Genomic DNA, 19,132 nt, shown 5'->3' with positions numbered 1-19,132 from the left:
GCGGGGGTGAGGTGGTGGGTTTGCCTGTAGCTTTGTGCCGGGCGCAGCGGTGATACCGAGCAGGTGGTGGCTGCTGTCGGGTTGGCACGCGGCCCAATGGCCGTGGAGAGCAGGAGCACAGGGCCGCGTAGCGATGCGCGAAGCGTGCGCTAGACCCGGCTGTCATCCGGGAGGAAGGAAGCCTGTGACAACCGGGAGGACTGGCAGGGTTGGGAGTGGCTGGGCCCGAGGGAGTGAGCAGTTCGTGGGACGAGGGAGGGCGCAGGAAGAGGAGGCTGTGCCCTGCGGGCTGGCCCTGAGTGTGGCACACGCTCTGCCCCAACGGGCACGTGGCAGGGACGGGTGGTGCGAACGACCCAAGAGGCAGCGTCTGGGGGATCACGGAAGGAAGAGGAGGGGCGCGCCACGGGGCAGGAGAGGTCCCAGTGGGGAGCGGCTGGTGACTCGTGGGACCGGGTGAGCCACCACGGTGAGCAGCACGGCCATGACAGTGGGCGCTGCCGTCGGGCTGGCGCAGGGAGCGCAGGATGGAGCGGAAACCTCACGGGGAGTGGGCGATCTCGTCCCTGTGTTAATTTGCAGTGACTTTTGTTTTTAAGATCACGAACAACATCGACCCAGTGGGAAGAATCCAGATGCGCACCAGGAGAACGCTGAGGGGGCACCTGGCCAAGATCTACGCCATGCACTGGGGCACGGACTCCAGGTGTGTGGCACGAGCAGGTCGCAGCGTGTGTCTGGGCGGATGGGACACAGTCATCCCTTCACCGCCCCGGCCAGCGCCCACCGAGCTCTGAGCCCCCGGCCCGTCTCGTTCTCCCAGCTGCACAGTGCGCGCCTGTGGGCCCCGCCCCCCATGCTGGGCCTCGGCTTCCCAGCCTGTCCCTCCTGGCTGCTTGGCTGACCCTGCGGTGCCCCGGCGCAGGGCTCCTAAAGCCTGCCCTGTGCCGTGCCCCCGTGCCAGGAGGATGAGCGCATTGAGCCTTAGAACGGCGACCGCGCGTCCCAGGGGCCTGGCGTGGGTCTGCTGCTCTTTTCTTCACGCCTCAGCTGCGCCTCCACCCTCTCCCCCCGGCCTCTGCCTCTCCCTTTTATCCACCGGCTCAGGCATGGGCTCGTCGCTTCGGCTTTAAATTCTGCCTCCTGTTCGGACCTCTGCCCTCCGGTGGCTCGGCTTGTGTCCGTGGTGCGCTGGGTCCTCCCCTGCCTTCCCTGTCCCCGCCCCTTTCCCCGTAACCTGCAGCGTTGCCAGGTGAAACCTGCTCGAGCCTTCGCCTTCTTTCAGACGCTGCCGCAGAGTCCATCTCGTCTGCGCTTTCTGCCCAAGTGTCGAAATGACAGCTGTGCAACTTTGTGACTCTAACGTGGTCTTTCAAGCACCTAACACAGGATTCTTCCGATGCTTTCTCTGGGTAGCAGTTTTTTCATGCTTGTCAGGAATTTCCAGATTGGTTTTCTCTGTTCATGAAATTGTCTGCCTTAGACTGTGAAAAGCTGCAGAACAAAAGATTGTACCTTTGGTCTGCTGTGCACGGTGTCCCGTGCAGTTTCAGATGCAGATGAGCTTAGGTCATTTTAACGAGGGCAGTCGTCAGGAAGAATGGAAAAGGGAATAGAGGAAAACGCTCTTCTTACTCCATCTCAGAGTTGCTATCAAAAGTAGATCTGATCAAACAGTATCTCACCTCCAGGGCTTTTCCTCCATTTGTGGGAGCATCAGTGTCCTGATCAGACAGTACATTTGCTGGACGGCGCTGTAGCCAGGCTGTGCTCAGAGCCCAGTACTCGGAGCCTGGTACTCAGGAACCCAGTACTCAGAGCAGTACTCAGAGGCTGGTGCTGGGAACCCGATACTCAGGAGCCCGGTAATCGGAACCCGGTTCTCAGAACCCGGTACGTGGAGCAGTATTCGGAGCCCGGTACTTGGAGAAGTACGCAGAGGCTAGTGGCTGTCTTGGCTCCATGAGCCATGTGTGCGCCCACAGCAGCCAGGCTCCAGGGGGCTCTGGAAGGCTTCTCACCTGTGACCCATCACCTGTGCCCGGGAGGGTGACTGGGAGCTACAGGCCAAGCCCCAGTGGGTGAGGCGAGGGCTTCAGGCCGCCAGGCGGGGACTGTGTCTCCCTGGCTTTCCGATCACCAGGTACAAGGCCTCCTGTCCCACCCGGTAGAAAGCCCTGGGTTGCAGGGAAGAACGGCAGGGCGGGGCGTGAGGAAGCAGCACAGACTTGGGGTCGCGGTCCCCTAAAGAAGAGGTGGTGCGGGGGCCCCGCGGGAGCCAGCGGGTGGCGTGCTCGTCTCGCTCTCTTCCTTGGGCAAGGTAGGGGCTCTGTGTCACAGCCTTAAACGGAGTACAAACGCTGTCAAGGAGGGCCTCTGCCATCCAGAGCCTCCAGCGACTGTTCGTTCTAGAAGCTAAAATAGTCTTAAATTTCGGTGTGTTTTGCTTAACGTTGTCTTCACATTTCCAGCCTTTGTAAACAGAGGTCAGTGTGCAGAAGTTTTTCCGTGAGTCGAGGCTGCAGGTGATGATGGCGGTGGGGGTGCACGGTCATTCGTGGGCGCTCAGACTGCCGCGCGGGCCGGCAGTTTGCCCCTCAGAAGCGCAGGGGAGGCCCGCACGGAGCTTCGTGTCCGCGCGTTTATGACATTTGTTAGCACGTCACAGCGCACTGAGCTGTACTCATTTCCGCTCTCCATAACTTTCGAGAGTCTTTTCTGGCCCCATGAGTTGTTAAACGTTTCTTTTTTTCAAGCCCGCTGAAGTCTTGTGATGGTTGAACCCAGGGGGCTCGAGCCCCATCCTCTGAGAACGGGAGGGCCTGAGGCATTGGGGGTGGGCCTCATTCATCCTCTATGTCCTGGAGCCCTTGCTTGTTCCTGGCTGCTCCAGCCCTTGTGTCTGGGTGTCTGCATGGGGTACCTGATTGGTGCTCAGCCAAAGCGCCACAAGGCAAGACCCCGGCCCTGTCCCACTGGGGATTAGAGGGTATCTCCTCTCACCTTCTGGAGGGTCAGGGGCAGCTTAACGGCTCCCTAACTAGCCCCTGGGCGAGTCAGCAGATCCTAAGCTCTCTGAGCAGGAGACCGCTGTGAAGGTGACCTCCCAAGGGTGCGCTGGTCACGTGGCCCCGTAGCCCGGACGAGCCTGTGCTGGGAGGGCCAGACGGAGGCGGGCGGCAGAGTGAGCCTTGCCCCTGTGAGCGGGGATGTTTTTAGGGGCCTGATCTGTGCGTGACCACTCAGATGCAGGGGTTCGCTTGAAGGATTCCATCTGAAAAATGATGAATTGGTGCCTGTGCTTAGTTTAGTTCTGCGACAGGCTTCGTAACAGGGCTGAGATCGTTCGTTAGCCAGACTCAGCGTTGACTCCTTGTGAAGAAAGTTCATGCTCGGTGCGTCAGAATATATATTCTGATGAAAGGTGTCCAGGCTGTGAGGGTGACTTGAGTTTACTTCCAGGTTGTGATCCGTTTAAGAAGCCAAATATGGTCGTGGCTAAAATGGTTAAAGTCTGTGTTTTGATGACATCTTCAGAAGTGAAAAGCTTTCTGTCGTTACTTGCCGGTGCTGATGCGTATGTGTGTAGACTTGTGAGGCGAGCCCCCTCCGTTCCCCAAGAACAGCGCTTTTCGTCGACGAGCTCCCCAGGCTGTCTCAGGGGCTGTGCCTGCAGAACTTACTGTCCCGTGAACTTGCTCTGCCCGTCAGTCATGCTCTGCTGGTGCAGTCTCCTGCCTTAATTCCGCAAACGCAGTCCGCACCTTCTCAGCACGCAGATCCCAAACGTAGCAGTTGCCCAGAGCAAGAAAATCGTTAGGAAAACACCTGATGGCAGTCGCTGGTCTCTCCCACGGGACCAGGCACAGGCCCGCTGTAGTCGGCCGTCACCTCGCAGAGCAGGTGGAGTGTGAGTGCTGTCGCAGAGCTCCCAGGAGGCCTGGACTCCACTGTCACCTCAACCTAGGAAGGTTTCATGCATCGTTTTGTTTGTTTTGTTGAGAAATGGCTCATAAGTTTGGAATATCTAGAAGTTTATTCTCTATCTAGGCTTTTCATGTTTCAGAATAGAAATAGAGCATTTCCTACCATAATTAGCTCTTGAAAGACCAGTGTACCTCGAATTTCGTTTATAATGAGCAGAAACCAAACAGAAGCGATTAGAAGTCACGTGTCTTAGCTTTGGTGCTCCTTCCTGCGCGTGAAGCCGAGTGCTCTTGAATCTGAGCTGTCGTTTGGGGTTGTATTTTCTTTCATGCTGTCAGAGTCGATCTAACCATTAGAACTTTTTTCTTGCTTGTAAATAAGTGTGCTTTGTGCCAAGCAAATGTAACATTGAAGCCCACGTCGGAAGTCATAGAGGTCGAGTTCTCGGTTGCCGCGTGTTTGCGATTCTGTGTTGCTGTGGCGCTGACAGGTTTGCGTTCGTCCTTCCCCTCCAGGCTTCTCGTCAGTGCCTCCCAGGATGGCAAACTCATCATCTGGGACAGCTACACCACAAACAAGGTAGGGACTGTGAAATCCCTTCCACTTTCTGTAAAACTTGTCACAGGATGTGGGGGGAGGTCACAGGGAGTTTGTTTTGGTGTAAAGTTTTTAGGTTGGCCAAGAGCCGAGTCACGTGGCCAGCATGTGGTACTAGTCTCCCTTGAGGGACCAGGCACAGTCACGCTGTAGTTGGTCATTTCTTTACAAAGCAGGTGGGTGGCAGTGACTCCATAGTGTCCTAGGACACCTGGATTCCAGTTTTAGCTCAGTCTGGGGAACTTTTTCACATTTTCTTTAAAAATGCGGACATGCAGCTCTTCATTTAGCTATTACTTTTTACAAGAGATCATCTGAAAAGTAGTATGCTTTGAAGTATAAATTAAGTTCTTTTAGAAATTTAATCCAAGTTTGTATCACATTGAATGAAAAAGTACTATCATTGGTTCAAATGTGTTTAAAAGATCAAATTCAGTTGTATTTTACCGGAAGATACTTAATCTATATAAAGTATGGCAATATTTATACCAAGTCTGTCTAGAACTCAGGGAGGGATGTGGTAGGATTAATTACAGTAATGTCTAGTTTGGTCACTTCGTTAAAAATATTTTGTTTTGTGAATGAGTGTATAGCCATTTTGCCAGGCCAATGACATGGTTTCTTCTTTTTTTTTTTTTTAAGATTAAGTGAATTTATTGCTAGCAGATACTCCTTAAAGTATTAAAGGAATCTGCTTTCCTTTTAATAAGTAATTTTGACTAGGAGGCTGTACTACCATTATTTAAGAGTTTATCTGATAGTAAGTTATGACTTTAATAAAACTTAGACTAAATTGCTACGTAGCATTGGATTTCTGATTAAATCTGAATGGTCACACATCCAGTTATTTTCAAAATAATTCCGGTAGTTAACGTTTTTGAACGTGAGTGCGTTTGCATTGCCTGTGTTCTGTCCTTTAGGTCCACGCCATCCCTCTGCGTTCCTCGTGGGTCATGACCTGTGCTTATGCCCCGTCTGGGAACTACGTGGCCTGCGGTGGCCTGGACAACATTTGCTCCATTTACAATCTGAAAACTCGAGAAGGGAATGTCCGCGTGAGTCGGGAGCTGGCCGGACACACAGGTACACGTGCTCGCCAGTGACCTCCCCGCTGCGTCAGCTGTTTGCCCGGTGCGCGTTCTGTGCTGGGACACTCGCCTCTTCTCGATAATTATTCAGTGAGATTGGTTGCAATAATGGCCAGAAATATTCTGCAAATGAAATCAAAGGCAGGCCTCGAAATGCCTTTACCTATAAGAAACCTTTGGCTTTAAGTCACTGTATCATCCCTGTCAGAGGCTCCCGGGTCCATGGGTCCCTCCCCAGTAGCTGGTTTGTGCCCCCGTGACACCATCCAGCCCGTCTGCCCCCTCTAGACCCTCCTCCGTCCTGAGCACCTTTGCACGAGGGTTGCCTTGTCTCCCCATGCACGTGTGTAAGCGCGCGTACGTGTCTGTCCACGCGTGTCCACGTGTCATCCACGTGCATCCTTCACAACTCCCGGCACGAGCACCCTCTGGCAGAGGAAACAATAGAGTCCCGAGGGCCCTGGCAGCTCTGTCAGATGGCACATGAGCATCCTGTCTGGCGTGCCCGTGCGGGTGCAGAAATGGAAGGCAGCGTGTTTCTGAGAGAGGAGGGCCCGTGCTAATGTGTCATGAGAGCATGTCACGTGCTCTCTCAACGTTTTAAAATGGCCCGAGACTTGTTTTTAGTGGAGCAGTCCGTCACGACGGCCGCACGTGGGCGTCTGGAAAGCGCGCCTGCTCTGCCGTCGGCGGGCAGGGCAGACTGGACACAGGCTCGGGTGTTCCGCATCTCACCTCCACGAACTGCTGAGAAGGGCGTTAAACTCTCTGGCGCGGGGTCTCCCCGTCTTTCCCTGTGACTCAGCTTCGCTTTGTGCGCTTCGAGCTTCGTTAGCGGAAGCGCGTGCGATTATGATCACCCCCCACACACACACAGCTGCCCATCTTGCCGTGGTGACACGTCCTCTCCGTCGTGGCTCCTGCACCCGGCGTGTTTCCTCCCGTCCATTCTCGTTCAGCGTTGCCTCTACCTGTACAGGGTCCCTCTCGACAGCACGGGGCTGTCGCTTTCAGCTGGCTCCGACGATGCGGCCTTCCACTTAGTGCTGAGGTCACTTCTGTTTCCTGCGACGTTGATCCAGTTGCATTTAGCTCTGCCGCTTCCCTGCTTGCCGTCCTTTCCTGCCTCTTTTTCCGGTTACTCGATTTTTAGAATTTTACTTTACTTCATCTGTTGGCTTTTTTGGTTACCCTTTTCCATCATTTTTTAGAGGCTTATCTAGGAATTATGGTGTACATTTGTGATTTTTCATGGTCCACTCAGCATTCATATTGTATCGAGTCACAAAATGCAAAGACCTTGCAGCCTCAAAGGCCCATTTTCTGCCCTTCCACGTTCTTCATGGTTTTCAAAGGCGTCGCACCAATAAGTGTTCCACGTCCCCACAATGACATCGTTTTTTCCTTTAAATGTTCTTGGCCATTTGAAGAAATTTAAAGTCTTTTCCATTCACTCAGGTGTTTCCTGTTTCTCGTGCTCATCGTTCCTTTGTAAAAGTGGAGTTTCTTCTGGTCCCTACGCGCCCGACGCGCTTGCTTCGGCTTCCCCGTTTGTGCAGGGTGCGCGCGGTGCGTTCTCTCCAGTTCATTTAACTGAAATGTTTGTTTTCCTTCCTCCTTCAAGAATGTTTTAGTGGACACCGAATCTGAGTTGTGTTTTTTCTTAGCACCTTGAGCATTTCGGAGGCTGTTTCAGCGGCTTGACTGTGGCGCGCCCGGTGTGCTTTCCTTTGCGTTCCTGGGCTTTAACGTCCTGCTCTGTGAAGTTTCGTCTTTCACTAAGTTTGGGAAATGTGAGGCGGTGACTCCAGTGCGCTTGTCCCGCGGTCTCCTCGCCCCCATTCTCGAGCAGGTGTGTGCACGTTGTCCCTTTGGTTGCTGTGGCTCTGTTCTTTTTTCTTCAATTTCCCGCTGCTTCAGATTTGGTCATTTCAGATGTGTCCTCAGGTTCATGTGCCTGCTGTCACCTCCGGTATCCTATTAAGACAACTCTGAAGACTGTTTGTCAGATGTTCTATTTTTATGTGGAATTTATTTACTTTTTTAAAAAGTAGTTCTTATTTTCCTGTTGAGATGTCCTTTTCATGTATCACGAGCACATTTGGTGGCCTTGAACGTAGTTACAGGAGCCTCGTCTGCCAGTTCTATCAGCCCATCCTCTTGAGGGTTGGTCCTGGTGGCTCTTGCTCTAGAGTATGGGTGACATTTTCCTATTTCTTAGTACATCTGCTCATTGGGAACCACATCCTGGACAGTGTGGCTGTTGTGCTGTAGAGACGGGGTCCTGTTGTCCCCGGAAACGCCCAGGTTCACTCGTCAGGTGGCAGCAGAGCCCCGTCCCGCCTCTGCTCATGCTCTGGGCCACGTGGGGCCTGCGTTCCGCCTGTGGTCCAGGTGTGAGCCCACCATGTGGCAGGCAGGGCGTGGCACAGGGCCTCCTCCCGCGGCTTCCTCTCACTTTCTGGGTGCGGTTGCCCAGATCTCTGTCCACTGGCTATTCAAGAGTTTACCTCGGAGGGGCAGGACTACGGTTGCTGCAGAGCAGGGCCGTGAAAACCTGCAGACAAGGGGCGCGGCCATGCGCCGTAGAAACCAGCTTGCCAGGCCTTCTCCCTCTGGGCCTGGGCTCCCTCTGAGGAGTCTGCTTCTGCTCCCGGTACCTTTAGGTACTTGTTTCTGTTCCTGTCAGCTTGCAGAGCCGTTCCTGGGGTGGGGGGCTCCCCCGTGGACCGGAGCTGCGTCCCGGGCCAGAGGCTGGCTAGGCGACCGCATGGTCCTTTGAGTGGTTCCGACGAGTCCGCTTCTGTACCGCATGTTCTCAGCGTTTACCCGTCTAGTTTATAATCGGATTCGGTGTTGCAACTTCCATTTTCAGTTAAGGCTTTTGGGTTTTATAACATCCTGTTTGTTGAGACAAAACAAAACTAGTTATTATAGGGAATATTTTAGAAATTTTGTTTCCTTTATAGATCATAGAGTTTTAGTTCTTTGGAGTTGAGCGTTATTTTTTAAACATTTTGCCCCTTAACAGTGTTTGCAACTTTCTTCAGATAGGGTGCATAATTTTCAGCTTCAAATCAATAAACGTTAAAATTTGATAAACTTAAAATGGCCTCCCTTTAGTCGGGGATCGAGGCGGGAACGGTCATTGGTTCAGCAGATGGCCTTTCAGCGTCTGCCGGGTGAGTTCGGTGCTCGTGGCTGACGACGTCTCGTTCCAGCCCAAGCGTTAAGGTCAGAACGCTGTCAAGCCAAGCGTGGGGCGTTTTCTTATAGAATCTGAGAAGCTCGTCTCAGCAGATTCAGCGCTCGTCTCAGCAGAATAAAACTGCGTTTTCTCCGAGTGGTTTGTTCGTACAATGAGAGGCTGGATGTTTTCATGCGTGACGGCGCAGTGGGGCGGGCCCAGTGCCCGTCGGTCCTTTGTCTCTGGCGGGCGCCAGCACACTTGGGGACAGGACGGAAGGTGTCTTGTGTAAATCTGCTCTGGGAGTTGCAGCCGGGCTGCTCTCTGGCCCCCTGTCCTTTGGCAGTTGGTTAAATGTGACATGTGACTCAGGCTGTTAGTGGTCACGGTCTGGGAAGCTCAGCCACCACCTGTCACTTTCTGGTCTCTCGGCTGCCTGACCCTGGCCAGGCGTTGGGGTGCGATGCCATCCTGAGGCACGGGCTCGCCTGGGGCTCCCCGAACCTCCTTTCCCCCTTGCAGCTTTGCAGCCCCAGCAGAGAAAGTTCTTCCAGGGTCACCGTGAATCCGGGTCATGCCTGCGACTGGCCACAGTGGGCTCCCCACCCATCCCAGCCAGCCACTCGGTTCCGAGGGTCCAGATCGGGATCTTAGCGGCTTCTCAGGCCCCGTGACCTGGCCGTGGGATCTGACCTGGCTGCATGGCGTCATGCTTCTGTGCACACTGGTCCTCGTGGCTCTGCCCTCCCTGGGTCACATACAGGAGGGAGTGTGTCAGCCTGGCCATGCGCTCTGTCAGGAGGGCCCGCTTCAGTCCTCAGGGCACCTCAGTTGACGGCACACAACCTCCTCACGGTCCTTACCCAGGTACCTGCTGTCTGCCCTGTCTTACCTCAAGCCACCTCCTCTCTGGACTGTCTCATTCCTGCGCCAGGCTGTCTGTCCCCAGTGCACCCTACCACTGCCACCCATTGTGCTGTGAGGCACGCGGTGACACGTTTGTGCTTCGCACCGCCAGGCTTCGTCAGGGTCTGTTTTCTCTGCCCTTCCGCAGGCCCCGGAAAGTGACATCTCTCCACCCGAGGTGACATCTCTCACGCGCTCACGCTCTGGGAACAGGTTCATTCCTCGGTAACAAAGGTGGTCGCCGCCACCAGCCGTTGACAGTTCCGTGAGCGCACAGCAGCGCTCTCCCCCAGTGGTTCTCTGCAGTTGTCCCCCGTCCCCCCGGGCCGACTGGGGCCCTGAGAGGGCGCACAGGCCCTCCCCTGCCGGCCAGGCTCCCCGCCGAGCACGGAGCTGGCGACTCTGCTCTCAGAGGCCACCTTGCCCCCTGACGGCCCCGCGGGGACGCACAGGCCGTACAGTCCGGTGTCCGTGCGTCCGGGGCTCCTGTCGGCTCTGTCGAACGTAGCTCAAAACTGGCTCGTTAAGCTAGTGAAAAAGTTGGTTTCCACAGCATCCTTTGAGGAGAAAAAACTGTTTCGTAAAAAATATATACCTGCTTACTGTTTTTCATCTCAGTGTACGAAATACAGAAGGGACCCAGAAATGAGTTACGAGCTCGTGAGCCAGCAGCGCCGACCCTGTGGAATGACGTGTTTGTGGGTGTTCCGGGAGCTCATGCCGCGGGAAGTCAGTGACCGCTGCGGGCCGCCCTCCCCGACGCTCCCGCTCTCTGGGGACGAGCATGGTCGGAGCTGTCAGCTGTCCCCTCCGACCCCGAGGGGTGAGGGCCCCGAGGCCGTGCCCCAGACTGCTGCCTGCTCCTCCCCACGGGAACGTGTCTGCGAGTCTTGGCACTCGCGACTCCCCTATGAACGTGTCGTCCGCAGCTGTCCCAGCCCCTACCAGCCGGCAGCGTGTTCCTACCCAGCTCTGAGGCCCTAGAGAGTCCAGACTGTGTCGCAGAGTGCGAGGGCCTGGTTTGGGGCTCCACGTGGCTGGACCTCGACCTGCACGAGGCCAGGCAGAGGCGAGCTCCGAGGTCGTGTTTCTCCGTGCAGTGGCCCTGGACGTGCCCTGCCCGGCCCTGCGTGAGGATGTCCTCTCCTGCCGTCGCTGTGCTCACATGGCCGGCAGCCGAGTGCCAAGGGGTGGAGCGAGGCTCAGCAGGCCGAGGCTGGGCTCCCGGGGCTGGTTCCTGACGGGCACCGGGAAGCTGACATGAGCAAGGATGAGTGTGCCCGGAGGTCACCGCTGTTCTTGGAGAGGGGCCCGCCAACGGTGTGGAGGGCGGGGGTGTAGAATGAGGGCTTGTCACCAGCCCCGTGCTTCAGCGCAGGCTGCTCCTCTTCTGGCCGGACAGTGGTTGGATGCGGTCCCCAGCGTCCCTGTGGCGTGACATGGCCTCTAGGAAGTGCATGACCACGCGCTCTTTTCTAGCAGCTGGTGGCGTGAAAGCGCCACTTCGTTTTTCCTGTGGGAGCCGGTGCAGTAACGCTGCCGGGTGCATGCTCGGTCTTCGCGGTGTCCTTAGACTCTCCACAGCAGAGCCCTTCCGTGCGTTTCCTATTTGGGTCCGCTCCAGTTTTTATTACACTGACTCACACAGTGTCACGACGGCTGCGGTGTGGACTGGCAGGATGGTCGCGGGGCACGGCAGGTGCCTGGCAGGTGCCACTGCCCCGGAGGAGCTGAGGTCAAGCAGCCCCGGGCACAGGCCCTCCGGGAGACAGCCTGTGGCACTCTGAGAGGGTCTCAGGTCACCTACACCAGAGCAGAGGGAAGCAGAGGTCCTGGGCAGCAGAGTTAATGGCGTAGTGCAGCGGTCCCCAACTTCTGTGGCAGCAGGGACCGGGCTCCTATGCGAATCCAGTGCCTGATGGTCTGAGGCGGAGCTGAGGCGGTGATGCCGGCGCTGGGGAGCGGCTGCAGATGCGGACGAAGCTTCGCTCCCCTGCTTGCCGCTCACCTCCTAGTCCAGTACCGTTCCGCGGCCCGGGGTTGGGGACCCCTGAGGAGCACAAAATTGCTCGTCTGTGTTTCGCCTTTCCTGGTTCCAGAAGCTGGTCGAGGCTGGGCATCTCCACACGCTGTGTCCCCGCCTCAGCGCTAGGGCTCTGCCTGGCCTCCCCTGGACCCCAGTGACACAGTGATTTCCACACGGCGGGAAACAGACCCGCCCCCGCTCGGCACCCCAGTCCTGCTGTGGCGGTAGGCGTGGCTGCCTGGAGAGCACGGCCTCCGCAGCCCAGCCTCCCCCACGCTCCCCAGCCCCTGGCGCCTCCTCCCTCCCGCTGGCATTTGCGCTCCGGAGAGCGAGAGTGGCCCTTTGTTCCTGGTTGCGTTCCGGGCGCCGGTGACTTCCTGTGGCATGGGCAGCTGCGCGCTCACGAGCGGTGGGGCAGGGGATGAGGGCGGAGCGAGACTGCCTCCTGTCTGGCCCAGCCCGGCGGGGCGACAGGCATGTATGTGTCTTCACCCCGCTCGCTGGTTTTCTATGTGAGACCATGGAATCGCGGGCGTGCAGACTGGGGCCATCATTTGGCTCTGTTTTCCAGGTTACCTGTCCTGCTGCCGCTTCCTGGACGACAATCAGATCGTCACCAGCTCTGGAGACACCACGTGGTGAGTACCTGAGCCCCCCCACACACACACCCCCTTCTCACACCCGCAGCCCCTGGCAGCTAGGAGACAGGATCGCTGGTGTTAGCTTGGGATGGCCCCAGGACTTGCAGCCAGGCAGCAGTGAGTGACTGTGAGCTGAGTTCGTTAGCTCTGTAGATTCTGAAGCTCGGTTTCATCTTGAACAACTGCGAACAGATTCATAGCTGTTGAAACTGCGGTTGTGTGAGGCGGGCCTTCCTCCGTCCGGACGTCACGGGCTCGGGCCATGGCTGTGGCCTTTGGGGGCAGTGGAAGTGCCATCTCATCGCAGGTGCTGAGCACAGCATAAAAGTAGCAGGAGTCACGATTTCAAACGGCTTCTACCGAGTTTTGCAGTTCTAGAGTTTCCGCTGGAACGCGCCCGCGGCTGTTCCGCTTGTGGTGCCAGCGCATTCCGCCGAGACGTCCCCGTGGTCGCCTTCAAGCACCCTGTTCGAGTCGCGGGCTTTCCTTCTCCTGGGGCACAGACGCCCAGTCCCACGGGGTGTGGGGGTGCCCTGCACCGGTCCCGACCCCCTTACCCAGCTCGCCCTGTTCTCCACGGTGTCCTTTTGTGTAAATGTCTCGGTTTACAAAGGATTGAGACTGGACGGTGAATTTGGGGCAAGAATTTATTAGAAGTTTTTTTTTAAGCCTTTTCCTTTATGGGCAGCTTTCTGTCAGAGTCCCGTCTTGCTTCCTTTCTGTAGTCCCTCAGGCCCCTGAGCGGAGGCCCCGTGCACCTGCAGTGAAACAGTCTGACGGGGTTTGCGTTGCTGGAAGGAGCCAGGTTGCCTGAGGCGGGAAGGAAAGGAGCATTTTCAGGTGTTGCTTTCTGTGGGTTTGAGGCACAGGACGGCACATGCCGTCGGAGTCTCACCCGTGACTCCCCTCAAGTAGCCACTCGAGCAAACTACCACGGCCCCAGGGCCCGCTCCCCTCCGCTTCGCTCCCCGCCCTGGGTTACCTGACATTGTCCCCACATCCTAGCCTGTAGGAGCCTGAGGGCACGGAGCTGGCAGCAGCAGACAGAATACGTCCTCTGCCCCAGCTGCGGTGCTAGCGATGCAGTTACCCTCGCAGCCCCTGGAGAGCCCACACGGAGCACAGGTGTGGCACAGCCTCCAGAGGTCCCTGCTGTAAAGGAACACCAGCCTCTTTGTTGGCATTTGAGTTAACAGCTACTCAAGCCTGCGACCTTATGCTCGCCTGCGTTTTCATTAGTTTGCTTTGTTTCCCTTCCAAAGTCATGTTATGAATTTAGATTCGTCTTAAGCAAAAGGGGCTTACTGTGATCCTGGGTGGTTTGAAGGACACTGTCACTGGTTGTCTAAGAAAGTGAGGTGACTCTGCTTGTCCTGTCTCTCCCTCCAGTGCTCTGTGGGACATCGAGACCGGCCAGCAGACGACCACCTTTACCGGGCATACCGGGGATGTTATGAGCCTCTCGCTCGCTCCTGACACCAGGCTGTTTGTCTCTGGTGCTTGCGATGCTTCAGCCAAACTCTGGGATGTGCGAGAAGGGGTGTGCCGGCAGACCTTCACCGGCCACGAGTCCGACATCAACGCCATCTGCGTGAGTGGGGGCTAAGGCGCAGGTTGGGGTAGTTTTTGTAAACCGCAGAATACGTCACTTAGTTTAAAAACGTTCTCAGGGTTAGACTTCCTGTTTTTTATGCACACCTAACATACAGAAAGATTCGTGCAGAAGACAGATGTGCTGTGATGTCTTCAGGAAGCCAGCTAATCAGCACTGACCGCGCATCTAGCCAACGTGGGCATTGTTTCTGTCACGTGCGGGGCCTGCCTGCTGTCCTTGGGTTCCAGGCAGGGGACAGACGATGCAGAAACTCACCCTGTTGGAGTAGCCTCTGGGCGGTGGGGGCTTTGCTTCTTCGCATCGCCTGGACTTGTGGGCCTGGCCTTGAGGGCAGATGTGCAGGGACACGTTTGTGGGTTGGGGGTCCCTTCACCACCCTCCACCGCCCGTGAAGAAGCACAAGCCCATCGGTGGTGACCATAGCCTGCACTCTTTCCTTGAGAGAAGTTAGTAATGTGAAACCTACTGTTCGCTGCCACCACACCTGAGGGCATTCCTGCGGCTTACCCAGCACAGAGCCCTCGGGTCCCTATGGTGTGGTCCCTTGATAATTTTTGGCACTGTACCAGCAGTGGCCCTGCTCTCGGGCACTCTGTATTCCCAGCGTTCACGCTTTGTGCCTTTTCAGACTGTCTTGATTTCTCTTTCCAGTTCTTTCCAAATGGCAATGCGTTTGCCACTGGCTCGGATGATGCTACCTGCAGGCTGTTTGACCTCCGTGCGGACCAGGAGCTCATGACTTACTCCCATGACAACATCATCTGCGGGATCACCTCCGTCTCCTTCTCCAAGAGCGGGCGCCTCCTCCTCGCAGGGTACGACGACTTCAACTGCAACGTGTGGGACGCCCTCAAGGCCGACAGGGCAGGTGGGTGTCTCCAGGCTCAGGTAGCATCTCTCAGCATGGACACGACTCCACACGTGAGCCAAGCTCCTCAGGCCTTTATCAGTTGGGTTGGCAGGAAATGTTCCGGGCCCACGGCGTGGCCTGGCCAAGGGACAGGTGACAGGCCGGAGGCGTCTGGGCTCTGGCTCTCCAAGTGTCAACTTTGCATGTACCAGAAGCTCCTCCCACACACACTTGTGAGAGGTGCTTGGGGACAGCCTCGTTGGATGGGAAAGGGGTGAGCACCTCGGCCTTCATGGCCTCACCTTGCTTTGCCTCCCCTCTGGTCGTACATGTTGGAACTCTGTCCCCAAGTGGAGCACAGATTCAGGCAGGGGTGTCCGCTGAGGTAGAAGGTCTGAAGTCCGCACGTCAGAGGCAGGTGTCGAGTGCACTGAAACGCACTTGTGCAGAAGATGAGAACTTCCTGCATTAAGCGGGGGCGGCGCTTAGGTTGATTGACATATTTGGTCCCTTGGCTCTGCTAGTCTTGGTGCGTGGGAGGTTGGAGGAAGGGAGGGTGGCCCGGGTCTTGTGGGGATGTCACCTTAGCTCCCTCGTGGATGGATCCGTGTACACCCCAGGTCGAAACTCCCCTCACGTTCTCTCCTACTCGCTCCCTTGTCCCCCAGCCTGCCCCTGCCTGGCCCCAGCAGTCCCCTGGTCACGGTGCTGTTGAGGACCATGGAGGCCAACCGAGGCCTTGGAGAGCACTGCTCCACCATGGAGGCCGGTCCCTGTACTCAGCCGTGGCGCTCACTGAGCGCAGGGGGTGGACGAGGGTTCTCTGAGATGAGCCTGCAGATTTCCCTGGAGGGACATGTGACTCAGGCTGATGGTTACTGATGCGCAGACTGCCAGGTGTCGACAGGAGGCCCGGCTCCGTGTGGCCCTCGGTGTCGGCACCCGACACCCGCCGTCTTCTGGGTTCTGTGCCCCATGCCAGGCCAGGGCTCAGGCGCGTGACGAGCAGCCCACAGCCGGACTCGGGCTGCGGCGGCCCCGAGATGGAAGCGGTGCGGATTTCGTGACTGCGATTGTTGTTCTGCTTTGGATTTGAGCTTCTTACCTTCCCAAGTGCTCGCTCAGGAGTCCTGGGCATCGACTGTGTGTCCTTTGTGCGTGTTCTGTCACCACGCTGTCTCTCACAGGCTGATCACCGGGTCCTCAGTTCGTTTTCATTCAGACCTTTCTCCCAGCTGTCGGGGCCCCCGTGTCTGTGCGGGGAGGCGCTCCAGGTTCATTTTCACCCAGACTGGACTTTCCCTCCCGCTGTCCTTCCCTAGCCACTGAGGCATTGCAGGGATGCACCGCGAGGCTTCTGGGTTGGCCTCGGCGAGAGTACCTGCCACCCCGCCTTGCGCCGTGTCCTCGCCCGATGGGACATCTCTGGGCCCTGGAGTGACTGTGCTGTCATTTTCTCCCAGGTGTCTTGGCTGGGCACGACAACCGCGTGAGCTGCCTGGGGGTGACTGATGACGGGATGGCTGTGGCCACGGGGTCCTGGGATAGCTTCCTCAAGATCTGGAACTAACGCCGACAGGTAACGAGCAGCCCAGGGGCCCTTCCCTGCAGGTGCCTCTGCGTCGTTGTCCTAACACCTGAGGTGCGCGGTCGTGGTTTCCAGACCGAGTCTGAGGTAGAGCTGACGGGGAATCGTGGTAAGGTGAGCGTTACCTCACCCCGAGCCGCGTGCCCTCGGCCGCACACCCAGGTGGAGCCGTAGAAGAACTGTAGCTGTGGTGACGGGCCTGAGCGTAGACACTGTTTCTTTTCACGTGTCTAACCTCTGTTTAAAACAGCAGGTGGACGCCACGGTGACTGGGAGACCATTCCACCCCGAAGCGTTACAGTGACAGCGTTTCCAGTCCACCCCCACTAACGCGGACGCCCTCCCCCCTCAGAACTTCAAAAGGGCAAGATCTTTCCCTTCACTCATTGCTGAAACCAAGAGCACAATCCCCACCAAGACAAGAACCTGCTGTAACTCAGCGAGTCGTGCATTCCTTCCGGGACCATTGTCTTTGTTTTCTTTCTTGTCCTGAATGAATCTAAAAGGAAATACTGTAATAAAAACGTTAACCGGAACGTAAACTGGAGTGAGATTGTGAGACAGACATGCCCGGTCACTAGTCGATTGAAATTCTAGGTCAGTGATCCTGTTCTTGTGATGTTCATGCAAAACGAGTCAAGGACGTTATCTCGTAATTGGTTCTAAATTTCAGGTCGTGTTTGTAACAGGATTTTGAAAACATCCGTATTTCCTTTAAAAAATATCTTTATGTTCAGTAGTTAAGCAGGGAAAGAGGGTCTAGTGCAGCCTCTCTGGAATTGTTAAAGATGTAAATTTAGTCCCCGGTTTCTTTCTTTGCTGTCCGGTGTCACAGAGTCGTTGCGCACAGACGTGGCATAGGAAGGTGGACGCTGCGCGCTGAAGCGTCCGAGCACGTGCTGTCGCCAGGCTTGGCCGCGCGGCGAACAGTAAAGTCAAGTCAGCCCTCTGCTTCCCCGCCCCGCCCGCCCTGCCCACCCGGTTCAGTTTGTGACCTCACCTCGGTTTCCTGGTGAAGTGGGGGAGTCTCTAACAGCCTAACACTACCCCGTGCCCACCCCGACCACCGAGCACCTGTTTTCAGGAGAGGTGCCGTCCTGTGCTTGGATAGTCAGTCAGTTATTTGTGTATGAAACAATGTACAAATCAATGTTTTGAAAATAATGATCTCAACCTTTCTAAGTTAAATTTTAAAAAATTTGATCGTTTGCCATAATGGGTGGGTTAACTCTTAGACTCGCATGCTGTAGAAATGCTCAAACGTGCACATAGGACTCAGTCCTTAGATGTTCTTTTTCTTTTAAGAAATAACCTCTTTCAAGTTGTAACCACTGCGGCTCTATCCACTTCCTGTCGCTGCTCTGTGCACGCATCGGACGCAGTACAGCGAGCAGCTCTGCACGCCTGAGTAGCGGGAGAAGTCACTGTTTCTTTCTTTCTTTAAGAAAACGAGTCCTGTTCCAAATGACCGCTGTTGGAGTCCGGGGTGGGGGCGGGCAGAGGCCCGGCCTCCTCTTTGTGAACCCCTCTCGGCCTGCCCGCCGCGGAGCGAGCCTCTGCACCTGAGGCAGACCGTTTTCCAGCACAGACTTCCCGGTGTCGCTGAGCCCTGTGTTTGGCACAGCGTTTGGACAGGAGCGTGGCGGCCCCGGCCCCCCGAGCACGCCCCTCGCGGCGGTGGAGGCTTCTCATCTGTCTGTCTGCAACATCCCGCACAGAGCCGCTGGGCAGCGGCGGGCCAGGGGCCGGCGGAGAATCGGGGCGGACCCCCTGCTCCCTCCACGCCCCCAGAGCGCCCTGCGCCCCCTTCACCTCTGTATTTAATGTCACGGTCAGTGTGCTGCAGGGAAGCTGGGTGCAAGGTAGACACTGCATCAAACTGTGCTGTTATTTAAGATGTAATAAAGCAGTTTGCCATGAGGGACTTGGGTGTGGCTGCTGATTCTGCTTAGATCGAGGCGCCTTCTCCCGCCCTCCTCCGCCCTCAGGCCTCAGGTCAGGCCCACCCAACCTCCACCTGCCGTGTCTTTTGTTCCCATCACAGAGTCCAGGAAAGCAGTGCTGTGTTCTCAGAGGGCCCCTCAGAGCAGCGTGGGCCCAGCGGCCCTGTCCGCTGCTCCAGAGACCGGCCTCCCCTCCAACTGCGCCGTGTTCGCCTTGATCTGAAATGAGGACGGCTTGTAAGGGAAAATGAGCATGCCACCAAGGCAGCCAAACCTGGTGTGTGGGGACGAGCCCCCCCAGGGAGACTGGGCCTCCGCTTCAGTCGTGAATACCCCGCAAGGCCGTAGGAGGTGATGGGCTTCTCCTGGATCCGATGCTGGGACTTCCTCCTGAGAAGAGACCACTGCTGATGGTGGCACGTGTCCCTGCCTCAGGCCGCCTGTTCAGGTGTCTGGAGACCAGCAGCAGGGCCCTGGCTTGCTGTGGAGAAGGGACTTGGCGCATTTGCAGCCCTCCTCCCTGGTTCCGGGGGCCCCTGGCTCCTACCTCCCCCCCACCCTGCTGCCTGAAACAAACCTGTTCTTTGTGAGTTGCAGCATTGCCAGCCGCTCCCTGGGCTGGGGGCCCTGTGACCCGGGGAGGGTCTCCTGGGGCCCAGTCCACATGTCCACTCCTTCCTCGGGGAGCCCGCCTCCCGTGCCTAGCCCTCTGGCCGCAGGCATGGAAAAAGCCAGCCACTGTCCCACCTTAGCAAAGTGGCCAC

The 19,132-nt window shown here is 56.7% G+C and overlaps 1 protein-coding gene across 3 annotated transcripts in view; it reads left to right on the top strand.

Annotated features, from left to right (window-relative positions):
- The window catches only part of GNB1 (G protein subunit beta 1), a 66,163-nt gene extending 47,814 nt beyond the window's left edge, over positions 1–18,349 (top strand). For all 3 annotated transcript variants that reach the window (XM_039876891.1, XM_039876890.1, XM_039876892.1), the window contains exons 5-12: positions 600–706; positions 4,443–4,506; positions 5,445–5,607; positions 12,303–12,369; positions 13,762–13,963; positions 14,639–14,855; positions 16,301–16,416; positions 16,676–18,349. In XM_039876891.1, coding sequence (XP_039732825.1) covers positions 600–706; positions 4,443–4,506; positions 5,445–5,607; positions 12,303–12,369; positions 13,762–13,963; positions 14,639–14,855; positions 16,301–16,407 — 927 coding nt within the window. In that variant the 3' untranslated portion in view covers positions 16,408–16,416; positions 16,676–18,349. The remainder of the gene's footprint in view (positions 1–599; positions 707–4,442; positions 4,507–5,444; positions 5,608–12,302; positions 12,370–13,761; positions 13,964–14,638; positions 14,856–16,300; positions 16,417–16,675) is intronic.
- The last annotated feature ends 783 nt before the right edge of the window (positions 18,350–19,132 follow it).

The sequence above is a fragment of the Pteropus medius genome, unplaced genomic scaffold, assembly GCF_902729225.1.
Source record: "Pteropus medius unplaced genomic scaffold, Ma_sr-lr_union100, whole genome shotgun sequence".
NCBI lineage: Eukaryota > Metazoa > Chordata > Mammalia > Chiroptera > Pteropodidae > Pteropus > Pteropus medius.
The sequence above is the reverse complement of the archived record's forward strand: the minus strand, read 5'-3'. Positions and strand labels throughout refer to the sequence as shown.